Genomic DNA, 22,296 nt, shown 5'->3' with positions numbered 1-22,296 from the left:
TATAGGAATTCAGGAATTATGTAGAAAGAAGAGAATCTAAGCAGTCAAATACACATTGTTAAAATAATATGGACTATGAGTAAAAATGTACCATTTAACCATTGTGTATAGCAGTGTACAAACAATGGTATGACCAACATTAAAAATCATTTAGGTTAATATACCAATTTCACAACCCCACACTTACGGTTGCTTTTTAAATGAATAACATTACAATAACTTTGTTTCTGTAAAAAAATTAACTAGTGTAATATTGTAATAGCTAAACCGTGGTTAGTTTTTGTAATTGAAAAATGCATTATAAGATGAATTAGTAAGACATCCACATCATTAACATGGTATGCTTCATCATTAATTTCATAAATAGAGAAGAATGGGAATGTCACTCTGCACATTAAAAAAGAAAGAAAAAAAACAGAATGTTGATGCGGTTGATTTCTTTGATACTATATTATTTACTAATATAAGCATTTCCACCAAAATATTTCTGCTAGAATGTATCAATGTAATTTGAATTGAATAGTATGCATATTATTGAGAAGTGTTCTGTCATCCCATCAAGTCATAGGGCGATTGTTTTGAGCACGTTAGTGTTTTCATGCTGGCTATTTTTCCCCATAAGAGAAACGCATGAACCCGTTTCTCATTTCAACTTCCATTATTGGGAAATTACACGGTGTGTGATTGTCTAATTGAGTCACTGCATTTGAATTTGATAAGTATTATTGCTATTGTATGTAGATACTGCATGGAATAAGCTGAGCTCAATAAAAATATGTAAATGTTGCCATTTTAATGTGGCTCTATTGAGGCGTTAGAGTTTTGAATAAATGACAGGTCCTTAGCATATAAGTTAGCTAATGGGCTGTGAAGCTATAATGACTACTGTTTTGGAAAGTAAACAAATGCACACAATTTAAAAGATACTCTGTGCTACGGGTTCAAGTTTAATTGCTTTCCGGGGCAGGTACATTTATCAACATGCTGTCTTTTCCAAAATGTGGCATATAATAAAAATAAGCTTATAAACATTAACCCTTTTAAGAGCTAACAGTATTAATGCCTTTGTATTGCCAGCAGCTTTATTACCCGGCAATATTTTTGTTCACAACACCTGAGGGGGGGCTGAGGGGCTGGACTTAATTAGTGCTCGAATTGGAGGCCATCTGGAAAAGCCCAATGTGGAGTTAAGCAGCTTTCACATTATAATGGAAAGGCTCTTCACTTGCCATCCAGGGTAGAGCAATGTTGTTTATATGTGAGAACAAGAAAATGGAAATGAATGAACAAACAAATAAATAAATAAATAACAGAGTGACATCAGCAGTAAGGAAGAGGAACTTTTGTGGGAATATTAATAACCGTGGGTCAATTCAGTTCACCTGACTGTTGCAGAAATGGCAAAACAAATCACACAAGCATAACCATCATATTAACTCATAGTCCATAGTTAAATTTAACAATCTACTACAATTTGTAATAAATTCGCTGTAATTATTTATCAAAAGGTTTCATTAAATAAGAAATACATGTTGTTGTTTTTTTTGTTAACTAGGTATGTTTGAGGACTATAACAGGATTTGTTTCCCACAGTTGAATATAGTTTAGTATTTGCCTGTTCTCACTACCTACAGTACAACTAGCCAGCTTACTAATAGAACCTGACTAGATGCTAGTTAGCACAAATCAATGATTGTTAATTCAGTACAATTTACTGCTAAAGTCACAACAAGCCTGCTCCATTAAACCACTGACATTAGATAATTTAAAAATTATTTCTTTACATTGTGTCTGTATTCCTTGAGACTCCTTTTGTAGAGCTCCAGGAGTTCAGTGACACGTAATATCAGTTTCTCCTCTGTTTTTCAAGGAACAATGCAGCAAATTGCACATTATAAATGTATTGGTTTTTGCCCAGGGAACAGCGGCTGGATGAGGTTAAAGGTCATATTATTTGAGCTTTGAGTGCAGAAATAGTGCATGCAGCCCACCACCGCCATGCAGGTAAGCACAATTGACCCTTCCATTGAAAAAACATTGGCACATTGTTTTCCATTATCATGTGAGAGCCCCAATAGTAAGTCAGTGCGGGAATAGCCAATGCCAGACTACAGCGATGGGCTTGCTTTGCTGTGGCACATATGTATGTTAAATATTACCCACCAGCCATCAACTTGGTGGATGGAATACACCTGCCATCCTAAGGTACAGATTCATCATGATCGATAATCTCACACCATTCACATGGTGTTACTTCTAGCTTCCTGTTATTTGTTTATTTATTTATATTTCTTTGCAAGAATTGGGCATGCAGTGTAGTGTAATGGTAAGGGAAATAGGATTGTAAATCTAAGGTTATAGGTTAAATATAAAGTTATATTATCCTGCATCGTTTCAGGAAAATACCCAGCTTTACAAATAGAATGTATGTAAAGAATGTGATCTGCGTAGATTGCTCTGGATAAGAGCTTCTGTAAAATGTATTACATTATTTCTTTGATTGCTTGACAAGACGTTCTGGAACTAGAGAAAAAAAAAAACGTTCACTCAAGTTATGTGCAGAAAGCATAGGCACAGGGCCATTCATGAAGCGTCAGCATGCTCCGTCTGTCCAACCTTGACTCACGCCCTAAAAATAATTTGCAGATTAATTTTAATTCAGTGTTTTTTGATTCAGGTATTTTTGAGAGTCATCCAAATGCAGTCAAAACAAAAACTGAATATTAAAAAGTTGCATATTAAAAGAGAGTACATCAAGTTCCTGAGCTCATCTGTGCCACCAGCTTATTCATTTTGACAAAATCACATTTTAATGTTGATGGGTCCCCCAGATGGTTCAGTAGTGATGAGTCATGTGGTCAGCACTGACCCCTGAGAAGGACAGGCATCAAGAATACTGTGCCTTTATGTCACAGGCTATTTGTCCACTTCAGTGGTTGAGCAAATTTAGCCAAGTGTGCGTTTTTTTTTGTTTGTTTTTTTTTAAATAATTGTGCTGAAAATATGTGCAATTGTGCAAATAAGATTTCACTCCATGTATATTCCTGTAACTTTCTACCATTTTCATTCCTGCTTTGTTGTTTTTTTTTTTCTCCATTCCTGACTGATTTTTGCAAAGCTACGGAATAACTACTTACAGATTTTTATTTTTCCTGACTAGAACAAATTAGCAATATGTTCTTTGTCATTTGTTGATTGGAGGCTTACAGGTGCCATTAATGAGATCCATAAGGGGCTTAAATACACGCTGTATAGACCATTAGAGATGCACTCACTGCAATGTGAACATCGTTGCATATACCTTTATGCATAATCTTTACTATTAAAAATCACATAATTGCTGATTGCATAGCTGGCATGGTGAGGAGAAATAGCCTGCCAGACTTCTTCATGAAGGCTTTGAAGCTTTTATCTGTGCCAGTTTATGGACTGAGCATTCTACCACGAGTGACACTAATTTTGAGAAGCACATCATTCAGTTGTTTACACCATTCTTTTGGAAACACCTGCTTGACTGACAGACTTTCATTTCTGTCCTTGATTATCTAACCCAAACATTGCTTTTTTTGACAGCATTCATTTGTGTTTATGTCGTTTACAGTTCCGTCAGTATTAGAAGGATGCTCTGCACTGTTCTTTTTCCTTATAAATGTATTTTCAATGAAAGGAATAGTTTTGACTTTTTGTGAAATTCCCTTTTTGGCTAACTAAGCTAGTGTTGCTTCCAACTGCAGCCATTCATAGAGGTTGCAGTTAGCATTCAGCCCATAAATATTGTCTAATATAATTTTGTGTTTGACGCACAGGGATGCAATCAGTATGAAGATTATCATCTAACTTTGCATAAGATAGCCAAAAAGTGATTTTGCCAAAAGTCAGACTATTACTTTCTCCTGTATTGCACCCAGATAAATAATACATGTAAAACAGACCTTTAAATCGAAGTTTAATAAATATTTTCTAGTCTTGTGATGCTATATTTGTGATTCCTCAGAACTTCCTGTCTTGTGCCCTGGGACCTTGGATCTTGGTTTCTGCTTTGTCTGCTTTTTTTGTGACATTTTTCAAGCATAACCTTCAACTTCTCTCCTGTCCTTGGTTTGTGCCCACCTTTTCAATTCTCCAACTTCAGCCATGATAGTTGCTGTTAGGTCAGCAGCACAACACTAAAGTACATCAGAGCTGATTGCACATTCCGTAACAGCTGGCAAGGAATCCACATGGGAAATTTAGGTTTTTTTTTTTGATGAAGCACTTTTTTAACACATCTTTTTAAATATGGACAAATATTGGCATTCCTGTCTGATTTAAAAAGTCTTCTGTAAAAATATGAAAAAAAAAATCTCTTGTTTCTGTGGCTATAGGTACGTCTACAAACTACCAATTAGAGGTTCCTCAATATGAGTTTTCCAAAGCCGATACTCATAATGATACTAAGTGAGTAGGATGGGCAATCAACTGATATGCCCATTACATGCATTTATTTTATTTTTTTACCTTAGAAAACAAAGGTTGAAACTATGAGATGTGAATTGCATGACAATTCATTCTAAAATACTGATAATTTGCATCAAATATTGTACTTGAACGTCTCTGGATTCTGCCAAATGCCATCCCCAGGTCTAATGAGGTCTTCAGTTAGACAAATTGGTCTTGAATAAAATGTTATACGACTTCCCTGGCTGACAGTGACTTAGACTAAGTCTGCTGTTTCCCTGATCTGGAAAGGATCTATCACACTGAAATATGGTACCGAGCTCATGTAGTTTTCTTATCAATACACACAAAGACGCTTGACTACAGCCTCTTCTGAACCCATTTTTGTGCTTGTTAAAAATGCTGACTTTAAAATAGGCTGTAATGCACAGTATGACACTGCTCATTGCTTTTTTGGCCTGATGGGATTGTATTGCTATTGACAGGCTGTAGGTGATTATAGCTGGAACTACTGCATTTATAGAGACTACTATCTTTGGGCTTCACCTGCCTGCCAGGACAGTGGATACCTTTGGTAAAATGAGGGGTTCAGCCCTTTCTCAGGCCTAAAAACAATATACAGCTTTTGAAAGAAAAAAACATTGAAACATTACATTTTCAGTTTCACAGTCAATGGGAATGTGACTGTGTAAAATATTTTGATATTCTTTCATGAATTATTGACCACATTTGTTTTTTTTTAATAACAAATACATTTATTTGCAAAAAACTGGCCAAAATAAAAAAAACTGGCCAAAATAAAAAAAACTGGCCAAAATACTAAAAACAGATAGTATAGTTATACATTGAATAATGCAAACTAAAAATCTATACCTATAAATAAATAATACAAATAAGAATGTCCTCACTTTGGAAGAGTTCAGAAATGAATATTTGGTGGAGTAACCCTGATTCTTCAAAGAATTATGGTGACCTCTTATTTTTTCCAGAGCTGGATTTTATGTTGTGGTATCAATTGGTGATGATTACACATTCCAAAGGTACTAGCTAAGGCTGCCTCAAGCTTAATTGCACATTGTGTGCTATCAGGTAAAATAAATGTGTTTACTAAGAGCAAGACCAATGCTTTCATCAAATGGAACATAAGCCTACATCTACAATGTTTTGACAAGTCATTTCTCTTACTTTAGACCCCATGATCTTTATAGTTTTTCTGTGCCTTATCTGACCCAAGATATCTCATTCATCATGTAACTTCCTGCTCATTTATGTATTCATTAAAATCATTCTGAAAAGTTGTAGTGGAAATGTACTTCTATTTGATCGCATTGCTTTTATATATTCCCACATGTTGTCTAGCCTCATTATTGTCTAACCTCATAAAGAGCAATGCCTATTAGGGGATACAAGTGCTGTTCTTTTCTCTTGGCAGTCTTACCCCTCATAATATATTTTCAGTCAGGTAACTCACATATTAAATATATCAATGAATATGCAATGTAATTATTTTGGTTTGGTACTTTAGGTACTTCCATGCATGCACCAACATGCACTAACCTATGAAACAGGGAGCACAATACATCTCTCTTACTTAATGGGAGAAATATGAAGGAAAAAAATAACATAAAAGCAGATCTAAACAGCAGGTGGAGGCCGGGGTGATGGAAGGTGAGAGCAATTTGGTGAACAGTAGCAAGCAAAGCATGCAAAGAGTAGCACTAGCAATGAGCAACACTGGAGAGGTCTGTCAGTAGAAAAAAGCTGCTGCATTAGTAATGTGTGCGTGTGATTGGTTGAGTATGAGAACATGAATGATATGTGCCTGTGATTGGCCGAGTATGAGACCATGCAGTGATGTGTGTATGTGATTGACTGAGTATGAGAAAATGAAGTTGCTGAGGCCAACCAATGGTCAACTGCAGCAAGAGTTTCCTGACCGAACTGACTCTGCATATTCTCTGTGCAAAGCTTATTAAAATGCATCTTTGGCTGAGTTTCAAGCAGTAATTGTCCTCAATTTTGTTTTGCAAACAAAGGCAAGTGTTAAAGGTGTATTAAGTTCATTTTTGTGATTTCTAAACTCACAAAACCATGTTTGTGAAGAGAACCATTAACAATCTACTGTGGACCTTCCATTAGACACTGCGTCTGTAACAAACCTGGTCCCTTAACAGCCTGGAACAAAAACATAAAAATGCAAATAAATGCTGGTCCCCAATAATAGCCAGGGAATAATCCAGGAAGCAGTCTGTCAATATCTCATTGCAGTGCAGTTAAAATGTTGTAGCCAGCAAGCTGAGAGATGTTACCATTTGGCACCAGAGACAATTTGCTAATAAATTTAAACAAGATGCTATCACATAACATCTTATTTGGAAAACAAGAGTGGAGCAGCAGCTAGGGATGTTGGAATGGACCCCAAGCGAGTGTACGAATCGAAGGGGGGAAAAGAAAAAGTATAAATTTTCCACAGCTCAAACAACTGAAATGAAGATGCAGAAGTTCATTGCTACTTCACAGTGATATTACTGGTATATGTCGATAAATATGTTGCCTATAGGCTAACAATGTACTTTAAAAAAAACATTTTTTTAGTTCACCTTGTCGTTTATCATATTGTTAAACCAGTTTAAAATATCTGCATGTTAGTGAACCTATAAACCTATAGTGAACATTTAACATAAGCAGTTAAAAGTCCGGGTTGTAAATTGAAGCTTTATGGTAATTTCAAGTGAGTGAAAGTTAAGGTGAAATGTCGATTACATTTAAGGCTCTGTTTCTGTCCTTCCTTTTTATAGTAGCTAGAATGTCATCCTCTGACATGTAGAGTATCTTCCTCAGATCTGAATATTTTCACTGCCTCTATTCACTGCACCCACCATTCAGAAGAAAATCCTTCTTTTGGTTGACCCATGCATTTTATAAATCTCATTGTGATGATGGAATGTATGCCTGATTTGGTTGCCAGATTGGCCTTTTTACTTCTTTGGCGAAGAGCTTGGTTATGTTGACTTTTCATTGGCAATGAACGAGAGCCAAAAGTTTTCGTTGTTTTTCCTGTCCATTCACCACATAGTGAGTGGCGATCCCCAGCCCTGCATCACACCATGTACAGGAAACTAAGTGACTCACCAGTTGCAAAGAGCATGCACGCCCTGTCAAGTGTGGCTGGAGAAGATAACTCGCCATAATGACAAAAATGGAAACTTTTCCAAAACAAAAGGCCCTAAGTTCAGGTTTTCACTTTAACTGTGTGTAGGAGCAACTCACCCCACACTGTATTCCTTTAATAATGCACCTTTATAATTTTACATGCATACGGTAGTTGAATAACATGAAAACATTAAGTTGGGATATTTTGGATTAAATGTGAATTGGCAACTTCCTTTTGTTGGGCTCTTTCATCACTAGATTTCCTTCCTCTCCTTCAGGCTTGCTGAAGTTCAATATTAGAATTGCGTGGAAGATGGTTGAATAGCCTGCTGATGAATTGGCAGTGTTGCTGTGACACAGCCCTCTGAAGCCTTTCCACCGTTGCTTCTTATTGTCGCCATCAATTCACTTGCGATTCAATTCATTCGAGTTATAGCTGAGACCTTGAAGCACTTTCAGAATGCAGGAAGGCAGGAAATGTATTATGATTTGATGAGTGACTAAAGGCTTTTTTGTATGCCTTCCATGCTTGCGTCATTTACATCTCAGCAAATGGTAACCAGCCTGAAAGGCCAACCAATACAACTGGGGTAAGAAATCGATTACCCCCTCTATCCTTTGAGATATTAGGTCCCTTAGCTGTCAATCAACTGACAATCAGGGTAGCAGTATGAAGTAGTTGTTTTGGCATTCAGGTTCAACCACTCTGCAGGTTTCAACCCTGAGAGGGCACACTGCTATTATATTACTTAACAATTAACTTAATCTTCATTACTTCAGGTAAAGCTGTTCAATCTAAGTTACACTTGGTAAGGGCATTTCATAAAGAAGTGTTAATAATTTTAAATATTTTCTGGTCAATATTTTTAAAGGTATACTATGTAGGTTTTATTTGTGGCCCTTCTAGACTCTGTGTCTCCTCCTCCATCCTCAACCCCACTCACATCTACATTGAGGACACACAGTCTAGCTTTCCAAGCAAAATGTCAAGCGAAGAGGTGAGATGGTCAGAGATATTTAAAATCACATTTTTAGTAACATGAATGATTCCATATAGATGGTAACAGTAATTAGGCAGCGCTATAACGATCTTTTACACAGAGTGCACCCCTTAATGTGTGAGAACATCGTATGGCACTCCGTAGCGCAGCTGTTTTGTGTGTTTCCTTGTTCGGTATTTTGCTATTCTTGACATTTAGTTACAACTGGGATGTAAACACGGAATTGTGTGGAATAAGTAACATTAGCAGGCCATAGGTATGTACAGGGTTCGTACGGTCATGAAAAACCTGGAAAAGTAATTGAAATTTAAAATGCAATTTCCAGGCCCTGGAAAAGTTATGGAAAATTATATTTTTTGAAAAGTTTTGGAAAAGTAATGGAAATATTGCTAAAGTTGCATCAAATATAATTACTAATTAATCCAATCATAAAAATAGTATGTATAGTAATAAAACGTAAATTGGCACGTAACCTTCGCGGTATTTTGGTGGTGAGAGAAGTTAATTCGGTCTGGCTCAGTCTGTTTACAGGCAAGCCCAACAGGCACGCTTCTGCTAATGTACCAGTTAGTAAACGTAGGCCCTACTGTGCCGACAATATGCCAGGGAAGTGCAGCTTCAATAATATAAAGCTGCACGAAATTAACTTTTTTACTTGGTAGCACTGGTGCTCCCAACTTCAAAAAGTTAGGAGCACCCACCAAAATGTAAGGAGCACCAACAATATATGCAATAGATTTTTTATTGATAAACGACAATATAACAGTACGGTTTACAAGTAACAGTTAAACTGTCACGCCTAAAATGTGTCGACTCTTCAAGCAATTGCGTGTTATGCATTCAAACGACAAAGCGCTTCTCGCCACATTAATACCGCTAATTAAATCAACCGCCAGTAAACTGCATTGGAGAAATGAGCTGTTTCAACCAGGTCGCTACACAAAACACTACGTTAACGTTTCAAAAAAAAATGCCGTAATCGTTCGCTTCAACTTTTCAGCTTTCGATAAATTGAACATAAACTTTTCGAGCCCTGTTTGAGACATTGACAAAAATGTTAAACTATTCAAATTAAAATATGAGAGAATGTATCTAAGTGTGTCTGTCTGGTGTTTATTTGTTTTAGAGAGGCACCATATGTTTCAGATACAGACCTAAGTTTACTTAGTGTTACAATAAATAATTTTAAATCGTCCCGCTGTGATAAAGTCATTTGTTTTAGTCATGGAAATTCAGTTAAAGGTTGTGGAGAAGTCATGGAAAAGTCATTGAAAATCATTGGTGAAAAAGTGTATGAACCCTGTATGTAATTGTATGTAAAAGTTATCCATAACCTATTCAAATATTAGCCTCTTGATTTTCTCACATACACCATGATATATGCTCATGGCTACGGATAACTGGTATTTTATGCAAATTGTAGCTACCTTATCTGACCTGTGTTCTGTAGTTGTTCCAACATCCTTCAGTATGCAGTTTTTGTGTGTCGCTTCGGATAAAGCCACTACTAAATAAAATGTAATGTAATATTATGTTGTTATATTCCTGAGGTATAGAGTTAGAAATAAATTCTTTAAATATTTCAATATTTCAAGTTATGCTGTGTTTTATAATCAGTGAACCCTGATGAGGATGAATCAGTGAACCCTGATGAGGATGAGAGTCTTTGTTTGCAACTTTGTTAGCTTTGTTAGTGAAGTTGGCAACACGTAGTTAGATACAATTTTCATCCTACAGAAGAGAGCTATAAGAATTGTAAATCGAACGGATTATTACGAACCAACCAACGCACTATTTACTAACTTACACGCTTTAAAATTTTGTGATCTAGTTCATCTTAAAACTGCACAGATAATGTACAAAGCACAAAATAATTTGCTTCCTAACTGTATTCAGAGGTTGTTTGAAATTAGAGAGAGCCAGTATGAAATTAGGGGAATAGGTATGTTTAAAAAATCAAGGGTAAGGACAAATATAAAGATTAGATGTATATCTGTCAAAGGGGTTAATTTGTGGAATAGTTGTGACAAGGAATTAAGAATGTGTAGTTCACTTTGCAAATTTAAAAAATGTTTAAAAATAATGTGGTAAACAAATATAAAACAGAGTTATGATCATTATTGTGTATGAAACGTTTGGAACTTTTGTTTTTGTTTCTGTTCTGTTTTGTTTTTGTATAGCCTAAACCTAGTAGTGAAAGGGTTGCCTATTAGAATATGTTATGTAAAAAGGGTAGGTATAATAAGCTAAAGCTTCAGCCTACACCTTTTCGGTCAATATTTTTTGTTTTCCTTTTAATTTAATTTAATTTAATGCCTTATTGTTATTTATTTATTTCTATGTGCATTCTTTTTGGAAAATTGTAATAATAAGGACTGAAATAAATTACTACTACTACTACTACTCGATAGCATTCATGCTGTATCAAATTCAGTTCCCCCTTTGAAATAAATGCAGGTGAACTACCAGTGCCTAGGCAGTTGTAGCTGGATGTAGTGCGGAATAAATTCAGATTATAGCCAAATAGTTGCCAGTTCAGATCTCAGGTACTGCTCTTTTTATTTGCCCTTGTGCAAGGTGCTTAAATGTAAAGGTTTCAGGAAATTCACTGTACTATAAATGTTAGAATAAATGATGTGAGCTGCTTCTCATAATGAGGATGTCTCTTTAGCAAATTAACAATTCAGTACCATATGTACAAGAATGTTTTTGTGAGGAAAAATAAGTTAAAGCCGTGCTCACTTAGAAATGATCCCAGACAGCTGTCTTTGTGAACACTTCTTTGTGAAGAGGCTCTTCACTGTTTCCCATTCTACCTTCAAGGCCTTTATCTTTTGGGTGGAGATCAGAGAACACAACATACACTTAATTCTAATGTATTCATGTATTTATACTTTAGATGCTGCTGCAGAGACTTCAGGTTCAACCGAGGCCAGTGAAGTTACATATACTGGCTCTTGACTCTGGGAGGAGGAGGAGTGTGTGGGTGGTGTTTTATATCAATAAAACTCAATGATGATTAGCTGGAAAGATTCAGTGCCAGGATTGGAATTTGGCCAAGACACTAAAGGAATTGCTCAACCCTTTGTGACACATACCTTGACTGCTTTGCTGAATAACATGAGTCAATGGCCTTGTGACAATTGTGAGCAATATGTCCCAATAATCTAGCAGGGTAGATTTACTTGCTGCTATTTCTCTTTCTCTTGGTTAGTGTCACTGAAGTATCTCTGACAAGGTCTATATATTCAGTGAGCTCCATAATGTTTGGGGCAAAAACATATTTTTTCTTTATTTGGCTGTGTACTCCACAATTTTATATGTGTAATCAAACAATTCACGTGTGGTTAGTGCACAGTCTCTTTTATTTAAGGGTATTTCTATACATTTTGATTTCACCATGTAGAGATTACAGCACTTTAAAAAAAAATAGGCATGATAATGTTTTAATGTTTTAATTCTGTACATGATATAGTACATAGGCCAAACCTTGCACTGACCAAAATCAACTGTTTAGAACATCATTATGAAGAAAGAGAGCATTGTTGAGATCAGAAATCACAAAGAGCCTGGTAAGCCAGGGAAGACCTTTATTGTTGATGACTCACTATAATGAAGAAAAAACCCCAAACAGATCAGAAACACTCTTCGGGAGGCAGGGGTGGATGTGTCAGGGGCACTGTCCACATAATACTTCAGAAACAGAAATACAGAGGCTACACTGCAAGATGCAGACAACTAGTTGGCTGCAAAAACAAGATGGCTAAGTTACAGCTTGCATCTAAAAGAGCCTGCAGAGTTCTGGAAAAATGTCTTGTGGACAGATGACACCAAGATTCACTTGAATCAGAGTGATGCTAAGAGCAAAGTGAGGATGCTAAAAGGAACTGACCAAGATTCAAAGCAGACCCCCTCTCAAAGCAGGGAGAGGTGGGGGTGTTATGGTTCGACAATATATGGCTGCCACAGGTACAGGATCACTTGTCTTCATTGATGATCTAACTGCTGAATTCTGAAGTGTACAGAAGGATTTTATCTGCTCAGGTTAAACCAAATGCCTCCAAACTCATTGGATGGCTCTTCTTCCTACAGCAAGACTATGATCTCAAACATACTGCAATCAACAAAGGAGTTTTCCAAAACCAAAAACAGGAAAAATTCTTCACTGGTTGAGTCATTCACTTGATCTGAATCCAATTGAACTTGCATTTTATTCAGATGTAGCTGCCATGTAGCTGCATATATAGTCATAATTGTAATTAGTGTCCTGCTTTGTCCACATAGTATGTTATTGCTATGTTGGTTCTCATTTCACCACATAGGCACTCAACAGCGCTCCGCGGCGGCAACGTCACTGGTGATGTCATATTTCTACTAGCAGAACGGAAGTCAGACGCGAAAATGCACATTTTGGCTTAGCGCCTATTGTCATAATGGCTGTACTACCAACTTCTAACCTAAATGCTAATATAAATCCAGTGATTTTAACACCTGATGAGGTTCCAGGGGCACAATTTACTTCTGAGGTTGAGTTTCACAGTGTAGTGCACCTGAAACGATGGTTAAAGTGCCATGGAAAGATAGATGAGTTAATCAACGGGTTAGTTGCAACGGCGACTGGTGAGCTGAAAATTGGTGGGGCGCAAAACTTTCCTTTAAACTAATCATTGATCTCAAACTTTTCATTAATTGTCAGTGATTAACAAGCATGCAAACAATCTGACTAATCAATTTGAAAGTGACACACTGCTTCTTTGCATTGTGTTAGGGAGATTAAATGATAAATGCGATTTAGAAAAATCAATTTTAATCACTAAACAGTGGTGGAAATTTCCCCTGATTTTCCTTGAGTATCAATAAAATGAATCCACAAAATAGGCTTCTCAATACTCTCATATATAGCCAGCTCTCCCCAAATAGGCAGTTTTAGCAAGTAGCCTAGGCCTTATAGCCTACATTTATTTTCATTTGCAGTACGAAATTGTGCACATTTTTAATCAACATTAGTTGCGGATACATGCACTTCTTTCTCCGCACTCGTATTCATGGCAAATATCTGCAATGCGTAGATTGTAAACAATCTTGAAGTGCAGGTTTTGTTTTTGCTGGTTATTCTGAAAGCAAACACGGTAAATAACAGACTGGTTTATCTTGTTTGTTAAGTGTAGACTACTTAGTGATTAAAACGGATTTTTAACAGATAAATTGAATTTGATTTAATACCCCTTACATGTATGAAGACACTGTGTGTTAGGTTACTTGCCATTTGATTAGTCCGATCGTTGACAACCTTGATAATAAAGGAAAATGAATAAAAACAGGTTGAGATCAATGATTAGTTTAAAGGAAAGTTTTGCGCCCCACCAATTTTCAGCTCACCAGTTGCCGCTGATTGAGGGAGAGTGACTGACAACTTTCAATATTTCGGTTTTAGTGCTAAACAGCATCAATGACTTTCGGTGTTGTTTCACATAATTATTCCAGGTGGGCATTAGTCAAATAAACATCTTACGCTTTCATAAATCAGTCAAATTAAATCAGCTCTTCTTGCCGTTCCCATAGTGGTTAGGCTATATATTTCAGATTGTGCCTGTTCGATTTAATATCTTGCAGGGATGGGATCAGGGTGATCATCGGTCCACTGCCTCCAACAAAATGTTTTGTGCAAATGAACGTGCTTTTATTCACCTTTTCCACACTCAGTTGCACTTTTGGATGGCTGCAAGCCACTTCTCCAGTTGCGTCTTGGGTTTAGGGAAGTTTATAAATCCTACACCAACCATAAATGGTCGGTCTGTGTACTGACTGTCGCTATTGCATGTCACATAACAGTAATGTTTAATATAAACATGATTTCTTATAAAATTTATTACTGAAAGCTTGTAACGTTACCGATTCTGGCGCCTTCTCCATAGACGTGTGTACTAATGCGACTGCTTTGTTGTCTGACTTCCGGTTATTGAGTGTCACTGGAATTACGTTGAAGTGCTAAAAATAGCTTCGCCGCGGAGTAGATGGCTGGCTTACAATCAAGAAAACATACTGTGAGAATATTTTGCCCCAAGATCAAATACAATTGTAATACTAAGTTATGTGAGTGACAGCAAGCCTAGCATAGAACTGACTTGCTCTTTCAAATGTGGGATTCCCAGCTGGCTAGCTAGCTATTTGGTAAGCTAGCTAGCAATGTAGAAATGGACGCTTAGATATCATTTTAGCACGCTAGTCACAAGGTCCAAAAAAATCATTTTAGCAAGCTAGTCACAAGGTCCAGTAAAAGTTCTTTCTGGTTGTATGTTCATGCTAGGTCTATCTTGATTATTGAGTTTCTGTTATTGTTAGTCAAATGTAGGGTTTGGTTGGTACCAACAGGTACTGTGCATTCGTAGCATTAGCATACTAACTAATCACATTGTGTAAAGGTCGACTAACTCTTTCATATATTTGTAATTCATCGTACAGGAAAAATTATTCAAAGCCTATGTCTTTCTTTGAGATAGAATGTATATGACTTGAATGTACTATATGGGTATGCATGTCGCTCTAGATGTAATTATTTTATGGTTCATACATTATTTTTCATTATCATTATCAGTCACTCATAACACAGATGGTAAAAATAGAAACATTTTCAACGTATAAAAATACCAAGTTACTAATGCATACAAAGCACTGTCTATACAGTAAGTCATAAATTAAAACATGCAATATCTAGGCCTGCCTTTAAAAGTATTAATATCAAAATGAGGCCAAGTTAAAACAAACACTAGTGGCTATTTTAGCTCACATAAATTAAACAAGCTCTATTCCAAAGCAATGCTATCCAATGTTTCCTGAATTATTTCACGTAACTTGGCCCACTTTTTCATATTACCATCTGAAGAGAATGTGGTCATTCAAAGTGTTAAACAGCTGATGAAACATTACACTCCAGAAAGGATAAGTTTATACTTTGTTGTCAAGTTTTTGTATATTAGCGAATGACAATAAGAATTGCCTATAAAATAGATACTGTGGTTACATAGATAAATAGATAGATAGAATACTATATCATCCCCATGGGAAAATTTATCTAGCAGCATTCACATTCACAAACAAACATTTATACCAATTTGCATTGTCCATTTACATGGGGGATGTAAATATGTAGTTATACAGCATACTATATGTCCTGTTATCAAACCTAAGAGAAGAACTTTGTATCTGTTTATTGTGCATTTTGTGGTGATTGGATAATCACTAATGAGGATGGGTATACATAACCCATAGAATACTTTTTTTGCAGAACTGGGGAAAGAGTGGTGATGTTATTTTGTCAATAGTAGTATGACCTTATTAACTGATAAAAGTTATTTTGATTAAGTTTACATGTTTAGTGTTTAATTTTCTTTATTATTGTTCCTTTTATTTTATTCTATTTTTCAACACCACGGCACTGTAAATAACAGCTAATTTATTTTCCTGATCTCAACTCTGAACATTGCTCTTTATACCTTATCCAGTTACACCCCTGCACACTGTGCTGGCAGTGCCACAGACCTGGAATCAATCAATATTTGTCCTGTGATTCACAATTGAAAGAAAATGCTTTTTTTTCTTTGCTTTTTGTGAGCCATAGCTTTTTTTCTTTCTTTTTTAGGTTTTCAGCATCGTTCCTCCGTAAACAATTGCAGTCAATGTCAAATCATTATGGCACAGCAGATTTAGCAGACTTTTAACATGGTGTATTTCTCTTTCAATATATCTCCCTCTTCAATTGCAGGTTGTCTGGGATGAATATACCTCCGCCTGTTGTCAGCAACAAGAACTGGCTAAGGTTACACTTTGTGACTGACAGCAATCATCGGTTTAGAGGCTTCAGCGCACAATATCAAGGTACCCGTGTTCAAATTATATGACATGCGCAAAATACATGAAAATAACATTTACTGTGGGAAAGGTCATTTAAATATCAATAGAATCATTTTTGTGCATTAAAGGAGAGCTCTCTGCCAGATTGCTAATGAAGTAGAAATGATGTAGAAGACTTTCACTGAAACAAATCCGTTGAAAGGTTGTCAGTGTTTGCTTGCTTCTTCTTTCCCGGGTGCTGTCTGCAGGAAAGTGTATTAAGTCATTGGTTGGATATCTTTACTGTTTAATCTTAAAGGTCAATCTAGTACGGTGTCATAAAGCTCGTTAAGAATGAGTATGGTTCATATCTATATCAAAAAGTTCTCTACCCATCAAACCTGCACTGGAGTAATTTATCAGGCATATTAATCTCCCTGCCTTAATGCTGACTTTCACCATAAAAAAAATCACAGTGAACTATACGAAGGACAATTTCTTTAATCAGATTTAATGTAAAGTAATATGTGGTTATGTTATCAATTAAAAACTGTGAATAAATGTTATATTTTCCATCACATGGCCCATTCAAAAATTGGGTAACATTTTCAAACCTCAATGAATCAAAATGTCTGTCATAAGCTTTAAAGATTAGGTGCTGTAGTTCTCAAATCACCATGTATTATTATATATCGATCAAAAGATTAACGGCGTGATAATGTGGCAAACAGATATTATACTTTTTTTTATAACTGAGAGGTACAGTAAAAGGTATAAAGGGGAAATCAGTTTTGCTGGACAATGGAGTTTACATTTTGTAGCATTCCAGGCTCAGCGGATATCATTTTTCCATGTTTATTCATTTAATATTTGAGACCCTAGTTGTGTTGCTTACCTGTACATTTAAAGAGGCAATCCATCAAAATTTCAAATGAACTTACTTTTCTGCTTATAATTGTGAATACATTATATAGCAATATTTTTTAAAAACATAAAGAAATAAAAAAATACAATTAAAGTAATCTGTTCATATGTACAGCCTCTGGAAACGTCACTGTGCAAGCTGCTTTGGAAGTATTTTAGGCCATCAACCCCCAATGGCCCTATACCTGCCATTGTAAATCTGGCAATTCATCAGAAACCCAAGAAGGTGAATTATCCCTTCAAGACAAGGTGTGGCATGAAGTTGATTACCCTATAGACAGTGGGCAAAATTATGAGCCTAGATGGGATGAATGCCATTTTCTTGTACTGAACTCTAACTTTTTTAGTTTATAGGCGACTGGTGGTGGGGAACAGTTTGCCTGATCCCATCCAGCATGCATACGCTGAAGTTGCATCAGCTTTTATAGTTTTTGCATGCAAGCAGGTGTGCCTTTGCCCATTTGTTACCTAGATATCATTTTCCACGTTATGTTAACCAATACTAATGCTTTCTGGAAATGAGATCTCTTCCAAAATTATATTTTTCCATTGGCTAACACTATTGGATTTAAAGTAATTTTGATTAATGTGCAATGTTCCTGTAATGAAATGAAGAAAAAAAACTAACTAAACTAAACTAAATAAAATAATAAATAAATTCACAATATTTGTTTAGCTCCTGCCAGAGCAATCCTAACTCTGACTGACTCATGTTTGTCTGACTATGATACCAATGGTGAATATGTCCTTATGATACTGACACAAACCCTGAATGAGGCTGGGTGGGCTGGCTGAACTTCGGCTGACACTAACCAAACTGAGCCTGACGACTCTGAATGAGGCTGGTTCGGCTAATGATGATACGGCTTCGGCAAACGTCTGAAGGTGTTCTAAAATGGGCACTGCAAGGGTGGGTTTAATACAGTCAGGGTTTCACAGGATGACACTGCCTTAGTCTCTCCTGATGACACATGCACTTCAGCTGCAGTACTCCTTGTGCAGCTGCAGGTGGCGCTGTAGAGAGGTACAATTGGTGATTCATAATCTGGTAGAAAAACATTGAGAAATTATTGAGAAGCAGGCATTTGTTCTTCAAAGTTCCAAAGGTATTTCTGTTAGCACAGAGCACTGTGACATAGATACTTTGAAGAGCGTTTTAATTTGAAACATCACATCAGAGTAGTAACTATTTTAATATAAAAGAATAATATTTCAAATTACGCATTTTTTTGGTGAGCTCTCTTTCATTATTTATTTTTCATTCGAAGCATAAGACAGCTGATGACAAAAACAGACCATTTTTAGCCCATCTAAGCTCATTATTTTTCATTTTGTCTAGAATGTATCTGGCGCCATGTCAAACCCTGATCTGTCGTGTCAGACACTCCAGGGGAATGTGCTTCTATTTACCAGCTATTTCATGTATTTTCAAGTCATTAATACTAAAATGTTTTCTCACATATGAAATACTGTAACTTTTCATTTTAAATTTTGATATTGTTCAGCTCTTTCAAACCCATCGCTGCTGTGTTGTTTTTGAAGTCACAGTGAAGCACATTTACCACTGACACCATTTCACCTTTTCTGTTCTTTTTTGTGAAGCAAGCTGTAATGCCTGGAAGGTTTAAATGAAATAGTGACGTTGTTTGTCCACTCTTATAAGTTGAAAGCGTGAGCCCTCCAGCTGTAACTAAAGGTTTGAGTACATTTTGATGTGAGAATATTTTCTTGGTATCCAAAGTTCATACTGAGCTACAAATTGTGAACTAAACACAATTTCCCAGCAGGTGCTGATAAAGAAATTAATTGTGATCTCACATATGTTGCAATAGTGCTTAAGGGTCCATATGTTATTTCCATTAACATTTAACATGTTACAATGTTACAAGTCACAATGCTATTGCACAATTTATGCCTCCATATTAATTACTTTATATCACAGAGCTTTATAAGGGCAGGTAATTCTCAATTCTCGACAAAACAAACACAATATTAGGTGGCTTCATTAGTATACAAAAGGAGTCATAAGCAGATGTTTTTTTGGCAAAGCCTTTGTTGGGGTAAAATTGTAAATGATACATAAATAAATGATTTTGATAATTAAACTAGTATCAGTATATGCGATTCTCCTGACTTTTAACATATCACACTTTTCAAAAAACACTAAACAGAGAGCAAAATATGGTTTCTGTCCTCTGGAGTACATGCAGAAACAATCCATTACATATTCAGAAAATCAATAGACTTCTGCAGATAAATAACCCAAATTCTGCAGGAGGAAGTCCAGAAGCATATTTCCCTTGTGTCAGTAGAATATAATAAGCAAATATTGCTTACCTTGGCAATTTAGTTTACAAAATATTACTGTTTAGGAAAACTTGCAAAGTCCAGACCAACATGCTCCGGACTCTGGTGGACTCTTCAGTCCTCAGTAATCTGAGAGAGGCCAAATGAACAGAGAAATTGCCCTAGTCAGTCAAAACTTGGTTCACATAGGAATGCTAGGCCTGGCAATGACCTGGATTAAATCAGATTGATCCTTAACTTTTCTGCTCAAGTGCTGTGTTTTCCCTTTTTTACCCCCCTTAGAAACAGTTTAAGTTAATTTTTGTGATTATTGTGAAACTGTTTTTGATCATTGTGAACATAGTTTTCTTGCCGTCCTGACATTTTGTCCGATACTATGAATGTTCGCAGTGAACATTCTGCCTACTGAATCCCTTATTAACATTTTGGTCATTTATTATTTATTAATGTGAGTCATTTCATTTTTAATTTTATTATTTTTTTTTTTGTATTTCAGAACTAAATAAAAAATTCACTTTCTCATATTAAGTGGAACTGGGAAATAATTGAATGCAGTCTTTTCTTGCATAATATGTGATATATTATTACAGTCTATTTAACTCCCAGATGGTTTTAGCAGAGGTGTGGGGAGTGGGTGGCGAGTGCAGTGTATGGGGGACAGATAACTTCAAGATAGTTTGGGGAAATATAGGAATAGCCTGAGGCTGCAGCTAAAAGAAATGTGAGGGCTTGAAGACTTTAAATATAGGTGCTGGGATGGGACAGCGATAGAGAGAGAAGGAGAGTGACAGGCAAAAACCTAATGTTTTGATGGTTTGCTTGATGCTATTGGCTGTGAAAAAGAGGATGCTTATACTTAATGATCACAAAATGGAGGAATGATGTTTGTGTATCATGCTATGCTCTGCAGCTGCATGAATGCACCAAAGAGGAGGTGCAGCTGATTGTTTTAGCCTTATGCCATTCAACAGCTATCTCAAACAAGTCTGGAGGCTTGCCTGCTGTGGAGCCAGGCGTCTTAATGAACAGGTTGATTTCATTAGCATCTTCCCTGCGTGACATTATTTTCACAGCGCACAGATGCACAGCACACCGCCCCCTGCACATTGATGCAAACTACAAATATTAAATGACTCAAAGTGGGTTAATTCAATATACTGTCTTGCCAATAAATACTTGAATTTCTTTTTTAAGGCTAGGTTGAGGGCCCTTTTCTGTTAATGTTGGTGATCATGTTTCTGAAGGAAGATACTATGGTAACATTTGTACTTGTTATTCAGAGTTAAAGACAAATGCTGATTGTACACAGGGTTTCTCAGGAAAAACATTATTGACCAGACTTGGTTGTGCATGGTGTCAATAAATTATCTGTATCCTTATATCAGATAGTGATCTCTTTGATGTCTTATAATATAACAAAGTATTTATGAAATGATGACAGCAGAAATGAACTGAGCTGTTTTCTAGCTTGATATTTCACAATTGTTTATTTTTATAGACATTTTTTTATGGGACAACACACACCAGCAGGGGTTCTTTTTTTCCAACAGTTGATACTATTATTATGGTTGTCAGTCATTTGGCAGTCCTTCTGTATCACAGCTGAGACTGTTTTTTTTCTTTCTGTGCCATGGCACAGAAATGGCGACCTGTGTGTTTTTCATCTCGGTGCGTCACTCAAAATGGAGCTGAATGTGTCCCCACTGTCACCCTGGAGAGCCACAGTGCAGCAAGATGAGTTTCTCAGCACTGGTTCAGACTAATACACTTTACATCTGGTGGACTTAGACCAAGTCTTTATATATTTAATTTGCTTTAATTTTGGCAGTACCACGGCATCCTCAGACACTAAGGTGTTTATGCTTCTTAATTTTGATAATGACGCTGATGGTGATGATGACGATGATAATGATCATTGTCAGTTTGGAAGTGATGACTGTGATAATCCTGATTGTTCTTACAGTTGTTCATATTTATTTAGTTTTGGCTTTTAGATATAGTGGACATACTGAAATTAAAATTTACACCACCTAATTTCAGAATTCTGTTTCATGTGTTTTTTGTTTTTGTTTTTTTTTTTTTAATCCAGTGAAAAAGTCCGTAGATTTTAAATCCAGAGGAGTGAAGTTATTTCCAGGCAAAGACAACAACAACAAATTCCCCATCTGTGAGTATGCCCTCTGTCACTATTTCTGAAAGATGTGTCATCTGATGCACCATTTCTCTCATTTGCATGGTTCACTGATATTTATGATGAGTTCTGACATTTTGTTTGGACATCATTGTCTGGAAGTGTTGTTTGCATAATCATGCCTTGCTTTCCAAATGCTGCAGTAAAATATTCAGCATGATTCAGTTTTGCCGAGTTTATATGAGTCAGATAGGGATCAAGTGCCCTATTATCAGATGTTTAAAAGGTAGAAACTCCTTTCAATTGTAAACAGTCGTATACACTGTAACGACTGGGTGTTAGTTAATGAGGAAGTTAAATGGGGTGGTGCATGCAGCTAAAACAGTCATTCTCAAGGCAGTGACATGTCATCCCAGCACTACCAGTGTCAGTTGTGGCTAAAGATCCTGCATGTTGTTGTGTCATTGGCCATAGTGTCAATCAGTTAGGAAAGGTTAAGTTCAGCTTGGTATG

At 36.3% G+C, this 22,296-nt stretch overlaps 1 protein-coding gene across 4 annotated transcripts in view; it reads left to right on the top strand.

Moving 5' to 3' along the window:
* Window positions 1-22,296, top strand: part of LOC135260434 (CUB and sushi domain-containing protein 3-like) — a 325,294-nt gene that overhangs the window by 123,226 nt on the left and 179,772 nt on the right. For all 4 annotated transcript variants that reach the window (XM_064345673.1, XM_064345666.1, XM_064345659.1 and 1 more), the window contains exons 6-7: window positions 16,354-16,466; window positions 21,742-21,819. In XM_064345673.1, coding sequence (XP_064201743.1) covers window positions 16,354-16,466; window positions 21,742-21,819 — 191 coding nt within the window. The remainder of the gene's footprint in view (window positions 1-16,353; window positions 16,467-21,741; window positions 21,820-22,296) is intronic.

This window comes from Anguilla rostrata, chromosome 1, assembly GCF_018555375.3.
Source record: "Anguilla rostrata isolate EN2019 chromosome 1, ASM1855537v3, whole genome shotgun sequence".
NCBI classification, from domain to species: Eukaryota; Metazoa; Chordata; class Actinopteri; order Anguilliformes; family Anguillidae; genus Anguilla; species Anguilla rostrata.
The sequence above is the reverse complement of the archived record's forward strand: the minus strand, read 5'-3'. Positions and strand labels throughout refer to the sequence as shown.